The following is a 16,174-nucleotide window of genomic DNA, read 5'->3' on the forward strand; positions in this document are numbered from 1 at the left end:
TATGGCCGCCAGTATGTCGGTGCAAGCCTTTTGAATGGCCTCTACGTCTGCATAACGCTTACCTTTCAGGGGCAAATGCATTTAGCTCTTTGTTCGAAGCTTATTTTCACACCGATAACACAAACATACTGACACTTAAAACGTAATAACTTCACATCCAATCAATGAAATGCCATGAAATTCTCACTGGACGACCGTTAATGATAGCTAGATTGAAAAGTCCTGTTTACTTTGAAACACACCTTGCATATCATTTTCTTGAGGATAAGGGATTGAGACCACGGTATAGAGCAAATTAATTCATATATCGCGCTATCACATACATATATTGACCAACATAATCGGTTTATAGTCAGCTATAAAGTCGGAAATAATAATTATTATTGGGATATCGGCCTAGTCTGGTTGCACTAATAATCGCACTACTTAAGTATATTCGGGATTTTGTTTTGTAATAGATCGTAACGAAAATCATTACACTATCATGACCAAAAATACTAAGCCTTTTTTTTTATTTAAATTTTGTCAAAATATTGTTTTCTAGATTGGTATGACCAAATGTCACATCAAAATAATCGTTACTGTTTAGAAAACACTTGTCTTCGGAAGAACTTATAGTGCATTTTGCAATAACAACAAGTAAGGGAAAGGCTAAGTTCGGGTGCAACCGAACATTTTATACTCTTACAAAGCCAGGGACATACCTTATGATGTATAACATCAACCAGAGGATCGGAATCTGAGCAGTTTTATATATATTATACATAGGCCATATATGTATAAGTTATAAGTTCACTGATTATACAAGCCGGATGTTTAAAAGTCCTGGTAATGGTCATATGAGGCCGAAGTGAAAAATTCAACTGTATCCATTTTAGACACAATAAAATACTATTATGAGTCAAATACATTCGGAAATTTTCATTGAGATAATTCGAATATTGCCCAATAAATCGAGTATAAAATCTCCAGTAAGTTCAATAATCTTTATATTAGGTATATGGCGGCTCAGGGAAGTATGTACCCGATTCCACTCATTTTGGATACACAGAGTAAATACACAGAATTACTAGTGCAATCTGAATTTCTATTGCATATCTCACACATTGACTGATATTTTCAAACAAAAGTCAACTACAATTTTTGGTCATAAAGTGGCATACATTAAAGGGATTATTTGTGCAAAGTTTAATCCTATTATATTAATTGGTTCTTGATTTTTGTATTGGAAAATAAAAGAATCAAAATGAATTTAAAATTGTGCTATATAGGAAGCAGGCGTGGTTATTATCTTTGACATAACATGACATAAATATATATATGAAAGGAATGCCATGTACCAAATTTTATCGAGTCAGTCCGTCGAGTCCCGAAATATGGGATTTCGCCACAAAATGGGCAGTGCCAACATCAATTGATGACGAACGCGTCAAAAAAATAATGGAATCAGCGAGAATCGACAATAAGTAGTCAGAAATCTAACTGGCATTGTTGGGATATTGGAAGGCTTTGTTTTCTTTGTTTTTTCCGAATCCCTTCCGACCGGCCAAATTGTCAACATAGAATACTATTTGAGCGTTATGCGTCATTTACCTGAAGCCGAAAGCTCTTGGTTTTTGCGCCACAATAATGTTCGTCGCATACTGTATTGATTCTTCGTGCCGCAATCATCGTGTTCGACTGATTTAGCTCCATGTAAACTAACCGACCGTGGTAACCGATTTAAGTCAATTGTAGACATTAAACGTGAATCGTTACGCGCATTGAAAGCTATTCCGGAAATTAACTTAATTACTGTTTTGAAGATTTGAAAAAAACTTTGGCACAATTGTATTTAGAGGATTACTTTGAGGAGGACGACATATATTTTGAAGAATCAATTAGGAATTATAAAATCATGAACAAAGGCTTTTTTGCTAATACTAGTATGTAGTATATTCATATAGAATTCATTAAAATATCTAAATTTTGGCTCAAGTTATTTTTGAAGGTATAACTTCTCAAATTATGAAAATATCTGTTCGTCTTTCTTAAAATACACACTTGTTGTGCCTTTTAGTAAATATCATATATTTAGGTTATTTAATAATACTAATTAAAATATTGCTTATATAGCTATAATGATGTAATTATTTTTTTTAATTTCAGTCTCAACTTACGACCGCTCTACGGATACTTCTTATCGGTAAGTCCTTTTTGAAAAATAATAGTTTTTTATACGTACTAATTCACGTCTAATAAAGAAATTTAAATTTGAAATTATTTAATGAAATGACGTTTTTAAATCAGAATCCATTAGTTGATTTAAAAAAAATATATTTTTACACAATGTTAGCTTTTCTATTTTATACAAATAAATTGCCCAAATAAAATACATTTGGCCTTCTCTTGAACACAGCAATAATGCTAAAACTTCAAGTACCATCCAACAAAAGTAGTCAGTCAAGCGTCAATATTTCGTAATTAAATATGAATCAATCATAAAGTGCACCAACTCAATTAAGGTCAATACGCCCATGACAGGCCGAAGTGAGGAGTCAAGTATAATTGCTGGTTTTAAATCAAAAACTGCAATGCCATCAAAATGACAGTGGTGATATGTTTTTTTGTTACGGAGTTCCATAGTTTGTAGTCACGTTAATATTTAGGCGTTGCAGCTGCAACATGTTGAAATAATTTTGTAGGAATGAGTCATAGATATTTAGATTGGAAGGACATGCACCGCGATCGTAGGTATATTGTGCCCGCTTATTACTTCATATTGTTTCGTTCAATCCTAAGTTAGTTGCTTAGATTGTCGCATTCCGCCTGTACCTATAAAGCTAAGTTCAAATTATATTTATCAGTCTACTGTTTGAATTTTCATTCAAATCTAGAATTGTTAGTGTAACCACCCAAAATTGAGCCGAAGCGGAGTCGTAGCTCTGATATCGGCAATTATAGATAATAAATAATTTTTACCGTTTACTAAACGCCCATGACAGCACTAATAATTACATACGCATCTACAAACCAATTCTAGTTTCTAGCAAACAAATAACGCCGTAAAAACTCACAAATACATATGTATATAGAAGTTGAAGGCAAAGTGCATTGAAGCGTGAAATTTGTGAGGATATAAGAGCGGTAAAAAGTGTCGAACTGACAGCGTGAAGATGATGGTGCTGATATGTGTAAATGGGAAATATATTCGGCGAAATCCCGCCAAATTGAGAGCAGCAAGAAAGCGAGAAAATTTCAAAAACATTCTTTTTTCGATTATGGCTTTTTGCCTTTGCCAGACCAAAAGTTTTCATGCACTCGCACTGGTATGCTTTTTTTGTTGTTTATCTGGATTAAGAAGCCTTTTGCTTGCTTCAGCTGAATATCTATATATGTACGTACGTATGTATGTATGTATGTATGTATGTATGAATTTATGGATTTACTGGCGTGCATGGCAGCTAGCTAGCATAAGCCTTGATGTCAGCCGTGAAGTTTTCACCGCCGAAAGCCGATTTTCAAACGATTTTGCAACTAAAATTGACATCGTGAATGGCATCAAAATTGCCAAAACTTGCTGCTGACAAATTGTCCATTTTCGTATTTTTTATTAACGCCACTTTTTTCTCATCGTTCAAAGCTTTTCAGCTTTTCTATTCGCCGAAATCATTTCAAAAACCGAAAAGCGGAGTGAAAAGCACCTGGCGGTGCAATCAATAGACGTTTGCGAAATCCTAAAATATTTTTTTTTTTTTTTTTTTTTAATATTTTTTTTTTTTTTTTTTTTTTTTTTTTTTTTTTTTTTGTTTTTTTTTGTGTTTTTTAATATTAGCGACATCATTAAGCTTTACTACAGTTGTGACTGGTTGATGAGATACTTATGTGCGAGTATATCTATTAGTATTGAGTTGTCAAGTGACTGCTAATCAGTTTTCAAACGTTAATAACAATCAAAATATATATTAGATTAATATTCTGACGCTGCAATACAGCAACAATGCTGGTTGTTAGTCAAGCCGATTTTCACTGTCGAAAATTATTGAATATATGCGAGTATGTGTGTGTGCAGCAGCGTCGGCGGGAATCCCCGGTAAGCACTATGCATTGGAAATTCGCTTTGAGGAAAAAAATACCAAATTTTATCTTTCCAACTCGTTTCCGTTTGTTGCTTCTCGTTTTCACCGCTAAGCTGTTTGTTTATCTAGTCGCTTTGTTCTTGTAGATGTGTGTATGTAGCGCACAATAGAGTCTCGCTGCTGCGAAAGATGTCTAATCATTTATTTGTGTAAACAAAATAACGAAAAATTCACACTTAATGCCGAATATATCTACATATTAATAAGCGTTTTAGCAAAAGGTACCGGTCTATAGCAAATATTGCGGGGAAAACTGGTATTTTTGTGACTACAAGTACGTCATCTGTGCTACGCAAAGCAATAGTCATATTACACTGAGAAAAATTGAAAAAGAAGAAATAAATTTTTAAAAATAAATGTCTTTTTATAATATATATTTTCAGTAATATATTTCTTAGTTTTATTAAAAAACATTTATAAAAAGTAAAATTCTCATCGAAATATTAACTTTAGGACAAAAGTATATACCTAAAACAAAATTAGTTTTATTAAAAAAAAAAATATATATACGTTTCAAAAATTGATATGTTTCAAATATTTTTTTTTTTTTTTCATTGCAAACACTTCATTCAAATACCTTCTGATGTTTTAGCGGACTTTTTAAATTTCTGTCCGTCCTTGTATTCGCTAAAAGAGGAGCTTCTTTACTTAATATTTTGAGCGCAGATGATGCCTTTCTACTATGCTCCCAAGTTATTCACTTCTGCCAATGAATAATGTTCCATAAGTGAAGTTTCTTGTCGGAATCTATTCTTGAACACTTCAAGGCCATTTAATTGGTTTACTTTCGGTTCTGTTTCTTATATAAAAACGCACAATATGATCGTGTTTTTGTTACTTTGTTACGTGTTCTTCTCTATTGCCGGCTTTACCGTAGTATTGGATTTCAGTCAGCTTTTAATATTTTTGTGGGTTCCGATATGGACGAAATTGTCTATAATTCCATAATAATAACAGCTTTTTTCATAAGTACATTAAGTATCTTTTTGTTCACGCTCATTATCAGAGGAATAAATCTGGTGCCTGAAGTCGTCGCATAATAAACTATCAGAGCGTCCCGCTTTAAGTGAAATGTGTCTTATACGAAACCACACAAACATCTTTTCAATTCAAACTGTATTGTTTAATGTACATACAAAGTGCACTGCAAAGTAAACAGGAATTTGAGTCTAGCACCCCTGCTAGAGCCATCTAAATGTCGGCTGGTTCGTTAGAATCTGTTATCTTTATCGATTGTCCATTTCATGACATTTCATTGATTGAAAGTGAAGTTAATGCGTTTTAAGTGTCAGTATTGTGTTATCGGTGCGAAAATAAGCTTCGAACAAAGAGTCAACATTAAATTTTTTTTTCAAAATTGGTAAAATTTTTACCGAAATGTTTCAATTGATGAAACATGATTAATGGTGATGTTTTCCTATCCCGTAGCAGAGTGCACGAGTGGTTTCAACGTTTTCAAAGTGGTTATGAGGGCATAAATGTCGATCAACATGTGAGGCAATAAACCGTGTTTGCGTGGTTTGTTCCGCACAAATTGACTGAGGACTAAAATTGCTCAGAATCCAACATTCGAAAGATGCTTGTGACCTATTATTTGACTAAAAATCATATTTTAACCATTAATCACCCCCCGTATTCACCTGATATGGCACCGTGCGACTGCTTCCTTTTCAGAAGAATCCATGAAAGAAAAGCATTATGCAGATGTAGAGGCCATTTAAAATTCTTGCATCGGCCATACCGGCCAAACAGCTTAAGCACTCGTTCGACATGCTTTGGTCCGTGCAAAACACTGAATTGCAGCAGAAGGAGTCTATTTTGAATCAAATAAATTTATTTTGCCGAAAAAAATATTTGCTTTGTTTTTTTTTTTTAAGTAAAAATATCGCAACTATTTCTAAGGTGCTCATGCTCTTGTTCCGAAACATGGGATGATTCAGAGAAGACATAATAGATTGAATGGATTTTAGTCCCGGTGGTTTTACAATGGGCCGTCTTTAGGCCTAGCTGTGCCCTCAGACAACCACTCTACCATATGTATATATCTATGTACGTTTATCAATGATCGCTTGACAAGATTTTACGGGTTCAACTTATTCAAATAATTTTTACGAAATGTCTAGAATTTATTAATAACCGGTGAAGCTTTTATGAAGGCGAAAATCTATACTAAAATGTTTAAAGAATAGTGTAGTCGACCTGATATTGTTCAGGAAAAAACATGAAATTTGGATTTTTGGCACATTTTTTATTTCAAATAGTTGTAATAGAGGAAAAACATCCATCGTCTAAGTCTTTAAGAATTGTATCACAAAGCCATGTGCAAATTTCATGAAGATCGGTTGAGTAGTTCTCGAAAAATCTTGACAACTGACCTCAAAATACACCGTTTCGAGTAAAATGCGCCTAACAAGCCTCGAACGTAAAAGTTCTCAAGGCTCTCTCTCTCTGAAACTATTACTCGGATCAACTTTAATTTTCGTCAATATTCTAGAGACCAAAAAAAAATATATTTTTTCAACTGTACATGGGCTACTTTTTGAATATATCTTCGAATATATATTTTACTATTCCGCTATCGTATGCTGATTTTGCTCAGTGCATAACTAGAGGAAGTTTAAATCATAGCGAGTTTCTATGAAAACCAGCTGTCCATCTTAGCGGCAAAATCACAGTGGAGGTAGTTCACAGTGCGAAGTCAAGGCAAGTCATGGTCAAGAGAAGTCGAATGTTATTTCAGAGACATGTGTGCGAATGCACTGTGCGAAATCTTACTTTGAATTATTTTTACTGTACGAATTATTAAAAAATAAAATATATAGTGCATGATAAATTATTTAGAATGTTATATCAAAAAAGTATAGAGGACACTTTATAGTAGGTTTAGTTTATAACACCTAGAAGGCAACGTTGGAAATCTTAAAAAAATATGTTTTTAATTGCATATGCAATTCTCAATTCTTTTTGTTTTCAAGAAGTTGCTCCTTTGTCGGAATCGGATATCGGAGCTTTGGCAGTTATTGTCATGCAAACTGAACGATCAACATTTTTGTATGGAAGACTTATTTATTTGACAAGTTATTGACACGAAATTTAGCGAAAAGTTCTATTCGAGGTAATGCTACAATCTTCGAAGAAATTGTTCAGATTGCTTTACTATAGCATATAGCTGTCAAACAAGTTCTTCTATAGCAACTTTTTTATTGTAATATGAAAGGTATTATAGCTTCAGTGCAATCGAAGTTAACGTTTTTGGTTGATTTATTGATTCTGTAGTAACTTCTTTTTGAAAAAGTTTAACGATTACGAAATTTAAAAAAAAAATTTGCTTTCTCAATTCTCACAAACGTGTATTTGTCTTTACTGCCAACAAATTGCGTTGACTATCAAATTTAATCAGAATATTTCATTAGCGTAAGACTGATAGAAATTTTTTTCTGCAAGTGATAGTCGTTTATGGCTTTGAAAAAAAATGTAAAATGCTGTAAAGCGAGTGTATGTATACATCCAGATATATCTGTCAGCCAAAAGCAAGTTCGCATATCGTTGTCGAATCAATAAACAGCGTATTTAACACTCTAATAAGCGATAAAAAATGTTGTTAGATATGTGCGACAACATGTGTGCATATGTATGTATATTTATTTTTCTACTTTTGTATATTTGTCAATATATTTAGCTGCTGTCCAACGAACCGCGCAACTCATCATTTTTCCCAACTCAAAATCAATTCAGTGCCAGTCTAAGCCATTTGACCGGTTTTTTTTCGGCTGTGTGATTTTTTTCTATTGCCCCTACCACAGTACCTGCTTTGCGCCTCCGCTGTGCGCGCTTCAAATTATATTTGCACGCAACTACGGCTCGACTTTCAGAATCCGAGCATCAGCCGTGGCAAGCGCAACTCCAGCTGCCAGCTATAAAATCAAAAATAGCAACGCGTCAACTGAAAGTTTTCAAATTCAAAACTCAAAAATTTGTTGCCAACAAGCAAAGCAGCAAGTAAAATAAAAGTGGACCGCAACAAATTTTGTACCTGACCAAATATACCATAAATTGTCAAATATTCAAATATTCACTGAAAGTGTGTTCAACGCGCGCCGCCAAGCACCAATCGGATTGCATACATTACTAGTGTAGAACATCGTCGCACGCGCAGTGCCGCCAGGATGTCCGCCGTTCGGCAATTCACTTTGGGCTGTGGATTAGTTGTGCTGTTGCTGGCTGTTTGTCAAACGAAGGGTAAATATTTTTGTGCAAATCACAGCTGTTTCACTCTCACGTGTGTTAGTGGCCGTTAATTTGTTGTTATGTTATTGCTGCACACAGTTGTAAAAATGTTGTTGGGTGCTGGGCGAAAGTGTTACACAATTTACTGAATTCACTGCTGCTCGTGTTGCGGTATTGTCAGTGCAGCCGCGCGCAGGACATTGGGTTAGCCGGTGGCTCAAATTGTGGCGACGCTGTTGGTCACCAAATTTCATTTGACGCTGGGAATTTAATTTTTGGTTGTCATAGTTTTACCGTTGAGTTATCAGCGTGTATTTCGTGAGAATTGCCTCACTCCCATAAATCAACATACATATAAATATTTTTGCTTTAAATATTGCACGTAGAGATGTATGTTTAGAGCGGCTTATGGTCAAAAATGGCTTAGAATAGTGGAAATATAAAAAATATGTTTGTTGACACGCGAAACATTTAGTTCAAGTGTGATTTTTATATAAATACGTTTTTTACAAAAGCCGACCTTTAATACCGTAATAGGATTGCGGTTTGTTGCGCAACTTATGAGCTGAAGCTCTTTTATTGCCTATCGATTGGCACAATTGAGGATTTGTGTCGCTAAAATTTATATCAAAATATTTCTATTTGAGATGAAAAATTTGCCACAATCGGTGTCACTTTAATTTATTTTTGCGGACTTTTATGCTGTTTAGATTTCTCAGTGTGCCAGTTAGTTGTCCGTCGAATTGACTTTACTTACATCTACGATCCGGACTCTTAGATTTAATGGAAATCTAAATCATATCCTATCTTAAGGGGTTACAACAGTTTCCTCGGGTAAAATACACACATTTTTCAACAAGCTGTTTCTCAAATTTTATAAAACAATAAAAAATTTAACTCAGCCATTACGATCCATTTTCAGTGGCCCTTCGGAAAAAAGATGCGCCCGCGTTGACAGGAAAACTCCAAGCAGGAAATTTTAAAGTGAAAAAATACGTGTTTTTTGGTTAAAACTTTAACTTAGACTTTGGACGTAGGAAACAAACCAACAGAAAATTTAATTTTTGGCAGATATTTTTACAAACTGAAATGGAAATTTCAGTGAAAATTTCACGAAATTTTTGTTCCTAATGGTTGTAATCAAAAAATATCCTTCGTCCAAGCCTTTAAGAATTGTATCTCAAAGACCTTTGTAAAATTTCATCGCTTAAAGATGACGAACTTAGCCTAGCTAGCCTCGAGCGAACAAGTTCTTAAGGACGAAACTATTACTTGCATCAACCAGACAATTTAGGTCAATATTCTATGGGTTTTGTAGAAGTTAATAAGACAATAAAAATAATTCGGTTTTTTGATGAAGACTTAAAACATCAACAAAAGTAACAATAACACAGTTTTCGGAATTGACAAAAAATACTTTGACTCAAAACTATTTTCGTACTGAACTAACGTTGAACAAGTCAACAAGCTTGCACTTTTAAACAAAATAAAACTTCACTGAGATCTCAATTCAAGAAGCTAGTTAAGAGGAGATAGACAAAATCTAAGGTATTAAGAAATAATGGAGCATTACCTTATCGTATGTTGTACCTAACGTTCAGACAATACGGAAAGAATTTGTATTGCTAAAGGATTTCTAGTTTTGGAAGTTGTTAAATGCGTGAAGTTTGGAATCCCAAGATTGCTCAAGTTCGACCGCTTGTGGTCAGGAATAGTTAGTTGTATATTTTCAACCAACCAAGCAAGCAATTTGAAGGATACAACCAGATATCCGTCTTATGTAAAAATATGTCTATCCTCATACTTCTCTTTTACTTACTTATGATTTCCATAAGTAAAGCCGAGATGGATGGCTCTTGTCCACAAAGTAGAAACTGAAACAAGAAAAACTGAAATCTGAAAGGAAAATAAAATTGTAAACAATTACATCGGCATCAAAGAAGTCTTAGGCCATTTTTATCCTTAAGAACCCTTCGTTGAAGCAAATGGTTGAGTTGTAGAATAATGTATTGACACTATATTACAACCGAAACTGTCAAGGAACCTACCTTTTGTTAGATTGGTTCAAATTTTGCTGGGATCATTATTTATATAAACTGTTTACCCTTAAATCAAAGCAAAAAACCCTAAACAGATCCATTCATATTTACTATGAATTGTTTTAGATATTTTTTTACCTATTTGTATATTTACATTGTTAATTCGATCCCCTTCGCTATGAGAGACAATACTGAAACTTATAAATTGTAGTGGATATTTTGAGTCATATTGCAAATGTAAATCCCAAAAAAATTTAAATTTATTTGATGTTATTGCAATTTTTTTTAAACAAAATATTAGCAAAAGTTATTAAAGTTTTCTCAAAATGTAAAGATTGATATCAGATCATAATATTTTGAGACTTTTTTTAAGGAATTAATCATAAACCGAACTTTCTATTTATTTAAGTCAGCACTTGATGGATGTATCAAAGTCTGCTTGTACAGCTTAATTTGCAAATTAGTTTGTGGCTTTGTTGGTGAGCTACCGACTAATACATTCATTAATCGCTGACGTCCAAATGTACATAAATAAACCAAAAACCGGCAGTCAAACGTGCATGTGTATTCAAATTGTGGAAACATTTTGCCAAAATTTCTTTGCTATTTAACATAATTTGTAAAACAAGTAGCTAAGTTTAATACAGGTTTGCTGCGCGTGTTTATAACTATGCATGACAATATCAGCACGAATACACGAATACAAATACGTAAATAGTAATAAAATAATAAAGCAAAAAACGAAGAAAAACAGAGTATTCAAAAAAATATATATCTCGTTACTCAAAGTGTATTCTAATCTTGAATTTTGAATTTCGAGAGTTTTTTTGACAACTGCTAAAAAAGTAATTCATATTTCTACTATGCTTTATCCTACCGTTTTATAACCTGATCAGCATATATTACATAAGTAGCCACAAAGTATGTAACACTCAGAAGGAAACATTGGCGACCCTATAAAATATATATATTCACATCGTCACCTAAAATGCAAACCAGCGTATCATCAAAAAAATCTAAAACAGCTGTCAGATATAATAACCAATATAATATATAAAAAAATTTATAGCCAAAACTCGAATTTTGTTTCCATATTAGTGCATGGTAACCAATATATTGGGTAGTCAAAAAAGTCTTTTCGTATATTTTAATAGATGTCGTTGCAGTGCTTTAACTCCAGTGCTACCAATCACATTGTATTAAACCATATAGTGTTGAAAATATGAGCTTCATTTAACAAAAGCAAAAATTAATATAGGAAAGTTGCGAACAAGTTACAACTGTTCAAATATTAAGGAAAATAATGAAGATATATAGATATAGATTCGCTATATTTTGAAAGTTTTGTATAAAAAAGAGAAGAATACCACACAAGCCACCACTTTGGCCATTCTCCAAATAAACTGCGAGACGCACAACAGCAGGAAAACGTTCGCAAATCGCAAAATTAAACATCCTACAAAGCGCTTTATTGCAGTTTACGTATCAACCATATCGTTCAAGACCAATAACCGCCATGTCCTTCGGTGACATACTTTCCAAACGTATTTTATCGATTTAACCAAACTGCAATACTCAACATAGATATGAGTTTGGAATGTGAATTAGACAATAGTGGTGAATATAGTTTGTTCCATGTGTTGTCAATTCGATATTCACTCTACTAAATTGAATTCTGAATGTTCTGCCATTGTTGTCTGGTGAGCGACGTCGATAGAGTGGATATCCATCATTTCTCTTTCTCTGTGTCGGGAATTTCCGCATAAATGATTTCATCAATTTGATCTGGTGTAATAACTATCCAAAGAAGAATGTGTGCGTACGGTGAACCTCTCTTTTGCCACTCAACAAAGTACATCTAGCATCCAATAGCACCACATATACATACGTTGCGTGACATCGTGACGATCGCTTGCTGTTTGACCGCGATCCATAATCCCGCACGTATGTCATCGCATCCTGGGAGTACTTGGTCATGTGCCTTGGGCTGCCAATGTATGTTGATGCCAAACAGAACGCCGACGGATATTAGCGCGAACTGATCGTAGCATTGTAACAAATTTCAATCTGTAATTGAGCACTTTGTGCGAATCAATATTTTTTTTTTTTTGTTTTTTGAATAGCCGGAATAAAGAAAGCAAACGACAAATTTGAACGAGTCAAAGATGTGATTGAGATACAAAAAAAATTTTTTTTAAATGTATGAAAAAAGTAGCTTTTGGAATTTTCCAATTTTTCGCCTCTTCCTCACGAAAGGCATACAGCTTTTTTATTTCTAAACCTTCCCCGATCCACAGCGAACAACCTCTGAAAATTCATCAAGGTGCTGCACCAACCTTCTCTTAGCGTTACTAACAAACAAACATTCATTCGATTGTATGGGAAAAAGAAAAGAAAGGGGGTTTTCCGGCATTTATTCGAATTTTTCTTGACGTAAAAACCATCTTTGAACCTCAACGAACATTGAAAAAAAAAAAAAGAATTGGTCAAATTGGTCCAGGCATTGTTGAGTTTGCGATTCATTTTTATATATAAGATTATAACACAGTTGCAAGCACAGCATGCACCTTTACTCAGCCCTGCACCAACAACAATTAATGTATCGCCACTAAATTGCAAATTTTTATTATTTTTTTTCCTCCTCACTGCGCACTAAATCACACAACACTAATTTACACCTTTGTTAAACACACTTTTTCCAGTCGCCAGTGCACAGTTCTTCTATCCCCAACAACAGTACTATCAGCAACCACGTCGCGTTAACCGCCAAGGCTCGGTATCGCGCGCCAACAGCAATGCCTTTGAACGTGAGTTTGACTATGGGCCGATCGGTCTAATCGAGGGTGTGTCCAATTCGCGCGCTGTAACAAAACAAAATGGTGGTCAGCGCAATGGCGGAACCACAAGTGTCGCCAAGAGTAATGCCATTACGCGTGAACTGAACCTGGGACCATTGGATGTTGGTAGCACACTTACACGCACACAGACACGCACAAATGGCGCTGTATCACGTGGCATTGCACAAGAATTCAATGTGGGCAATGTTGAATTTGGCGGTTCATTATCACCTGATAATTTGGGCAAAGGTTTTGGTTTGAGGCGCGATGCCAACGGTGGCACCGATCTAAATTTGGGACTGCTCAGCTTTAATCTAGACCCCTATCGTCAAAATCAACAAGCCTCGACGCGAGCGCAAGTGAATGCACAGGGAAAAGGGGCGCGCACCCGCGCTAACAGCAATGCGAACACACAAACACATCAATTCGGCGGCTTGAAAGTTACTGACACAAGTTCACGCTCGAATGCCTTCGGTCGCGTTCGCAACGGACAGACTTCAGCTAATACTGGCGGCTTTGCCGGTGATGCTTTCTCGAATGCTAATAGCTTTGGCAATGGTTTCTTCCGTCGCAGACGTGGAACCCGCTATGTGCGTCCCATTGTGGTACGTACTAAACGCTATGCCAGACGTTCTCATCCACGTGAAGGTGGCTTCTTTTTCCCCAGTGAAGGCAATGCGCAGTCACAGGGGATGGCTGAAAATAAAGGCGACCGCTTCAGTCAGCAAGCCGGCACCAACACGCACTCAAACAATCGCGTAACTGATGGCGGTTTATACCAGGATAACGGTGCTTCCAGTATTGGCTCGAATCTGGCTAATGATGGTTCCAGCGGCCAAGTGAGTTCGGCTAATACAAATAATATGAATACACAGACTAAGTATGGTGGTTCGAGCACCGACGATGCACAGAGTCAGTCGCTCAACTACGATAAGAACCAACAGCAGGCGTCCTCAGCGAATGCTGGCACCACGCACACGCACAACAAGGATGGCGAAGACATAAGTTCGCATGGTACATCGCAATCGACAAACAACAATCAATATGGCACATCCAGCAGTACGACCAACACTAAGACGGATGTTATGCGCAATGGTAACTCTGAACGTGTCACAGCTGATTCGAGCGGTCAGTCCATCTTCCAAGGCACGAGTGGTCAAAATGCTGGCGCATCTACAAGCTCGAATGTTAAGTCTGAGCGTGGACCTAATGGATTTGTGAGTAATTCCGCATCGAGCAGTGCAACGGCTACCAGTCAAGGTGGCGGTAATGCATCGGCTTCGGCTTCATCATCTTCGTCCGCTGGCGCCGGCAACAATGGTGCGTTTACGGACGCAAATGCCAATGCTGGTGGCTACAATCCTTACTACGATGGTAACGGTTTCGGCAATAACGGTTTCCGCGGTAACGGCTTCGGTGGTTTCGGCGGTAACGGCTTTGGCAATGGCAACGGCTTTGGTAACTTCGGTAGAGCACAAGCCAATAGCAATGCCTTCGGTGGTTGAGGTTGGCGTCGATGAAAAAGAAAGGAGCATGTTAAAGGTTAATGATATTATTTCATTTTTGCTGAAATACGAATAAATTAATTTATAAGATTTATTTGTGTTTTCGTTAGTGGTATTGACTATTTCTATGATTTTTGTTAATTTTTTTTTGGTTTTTTTTTTTGTATGTGTGGGTGTTTTTTTTTTTTTTTTTTTTTTTTTTTTTTTTTTTTTTTTTTTTTTTTTTTTTTTTTTTTTTTTTTTTTTTTTTTTTTTTGTATGTCAATGTGTGGGAAAAAACTCAAAAAGGTGCATATGCTGGAAATCACTATATAATCTTGGCTTTTAAGGGAAATAAAAGGAACCTCAAATTTTGACATTCTTGATTCCCGCCGATGCACCAATTTTTTTTTTTTATTCATGACTCAAACAATCAATTTGAGTTTTAAGTAATTAACTTCATCAGTGATTTCTTTAAATCGGATATATTTCAAATAATTTGAAAATGTAGTGGACTTGAAAGTCTTTGACCGATCTAAATTTTGCCGGCAAAAAGCTGGGTCTATTTTCATAAGTTTCTCTTCAGGATTTTTCAACAGCAAACTCATTTGCCATAGCCAGGAGCAGATGGTAATCACTTGATGTCAGGTACAAACAAGAAGATGGTTATATAAAGACTTCTTAACCAAGGACCAGAAGCTTCTAGTGAGTCGTTACCGATCTTTATGGCCTGGAGTTTTCCTGGCGGAAAATAGCTCCTCTTCTATTGACCAAATCTGGGCGATTCTGTGCTACAAACCATCCAAAAGTTTACTATACAGGTACAAATTTGACGTTCCGTGTCTGAGATGGAATTGTGATTAGAAGTTGATTATATTATATTGTCAGATACCGCTTTATCACCCGTAAACCTGAAATGTACAAATTTGATAACGACTTCGATAGATTTTTTTTAGAAATTGCGGTTTTATGGACACATTCTCAAGCAGGCTTACTTTTTTGGATATATAATTTGGATTTTTCCAAATCTATAATTTCAAAAAACAAATTTTTCAAAAAAAATTTCCGAGAAAAATTTTAAATTTATTGATCCAAAAAATTGTTTTATGGTATCTTTTAATTGCATTTTAAGACTTCGTATCAAAAAAACTATTTATTTGGAAAGGAGCTATAGCTTCAGAAGCGCTTCTCAAAAAACACGTTTTGTGGTGACCTCTGTATATCTGAACCGAATCCTCGGAAATTAAAAAAACCAAACAGATTTCGTTGAAGTAATGTCAAATCTAGTATTTAAGAATCTAGCAATCTAAGAAGCTGTTTTTAAGGGTAAGGGTCAAATACGACGTAGTATATCATGTTCTCAAGACATTTGTATTCAATTTTCTTTCTTGTTGTAAAATTCTTGAATCGCTTTAGTCGTTTTCGAAGAATGTTGGCCACCGACTTTGAAAACACCAGTTTGCACCAGT

The 16,174-nt window shown here is 35.3% G+C and overlaps 1 protein-coding gene across 1 annotated transcript; it reads left to right on the plus strand.

Moving 5' to 3' along the window:
• Positions 1–7,985: 7,985 nt before the first annotated feature.
• Positions 7,986–14,816, plus strand: LOC108974882 (cell wall protein IFF6). Its single transcript, XM_018942984.1, has 2 exons — positions 7,986–8,357; positions 13,087–14,816. Exons 1-2 carry the CDS (start codon positions 8,285–8,287, stop codon positions 14,724–14,726), a joined length of 1,713 nt encoding a protein of 570 aa, XP_018798529.1. The 5' UTR covers positions 7,986–8,284; the 3' UTR covers positions 14,727–14,816.
• The last annotated feature ends 1,358 nt before the right edge of the window (positions 14,817–16,174 follow it).

This window comes from Bactrocera latifrons, unplaced genomic scaffold (assembly GCF_001853355.1).
Source record: "Bactrocera latifrons isolate USDA-ARS-PBARC rearing strain unplaced genomic scaffold, ASM185335v1 scaffold_6, whole genome shotgun sequence".
In the NCBI taxonomy this organism is placed as follows: Eukaryota; Metazoa; Arthropoda; class Insecta; order Diptera; family Tephritidae; genus Bactrocera; species Bactrocera latifrons.

Coding starts and splice junctions, on each gene's coding strand:
- LOC108974882 (XM_018942984.1), top strand. CDS start 8,285: ATGTCCGCCGTTCGGCAATTCACTTTGGGCTGTGGATTAGTTGTGCTG. Junction 8,358..13,086: donor GGCTGTTTGTCAAACGAAGG/GTAAATATTTTT, acceptor CACTTTTTCCAG/TCGCCAGTGCACAGTTCTTC.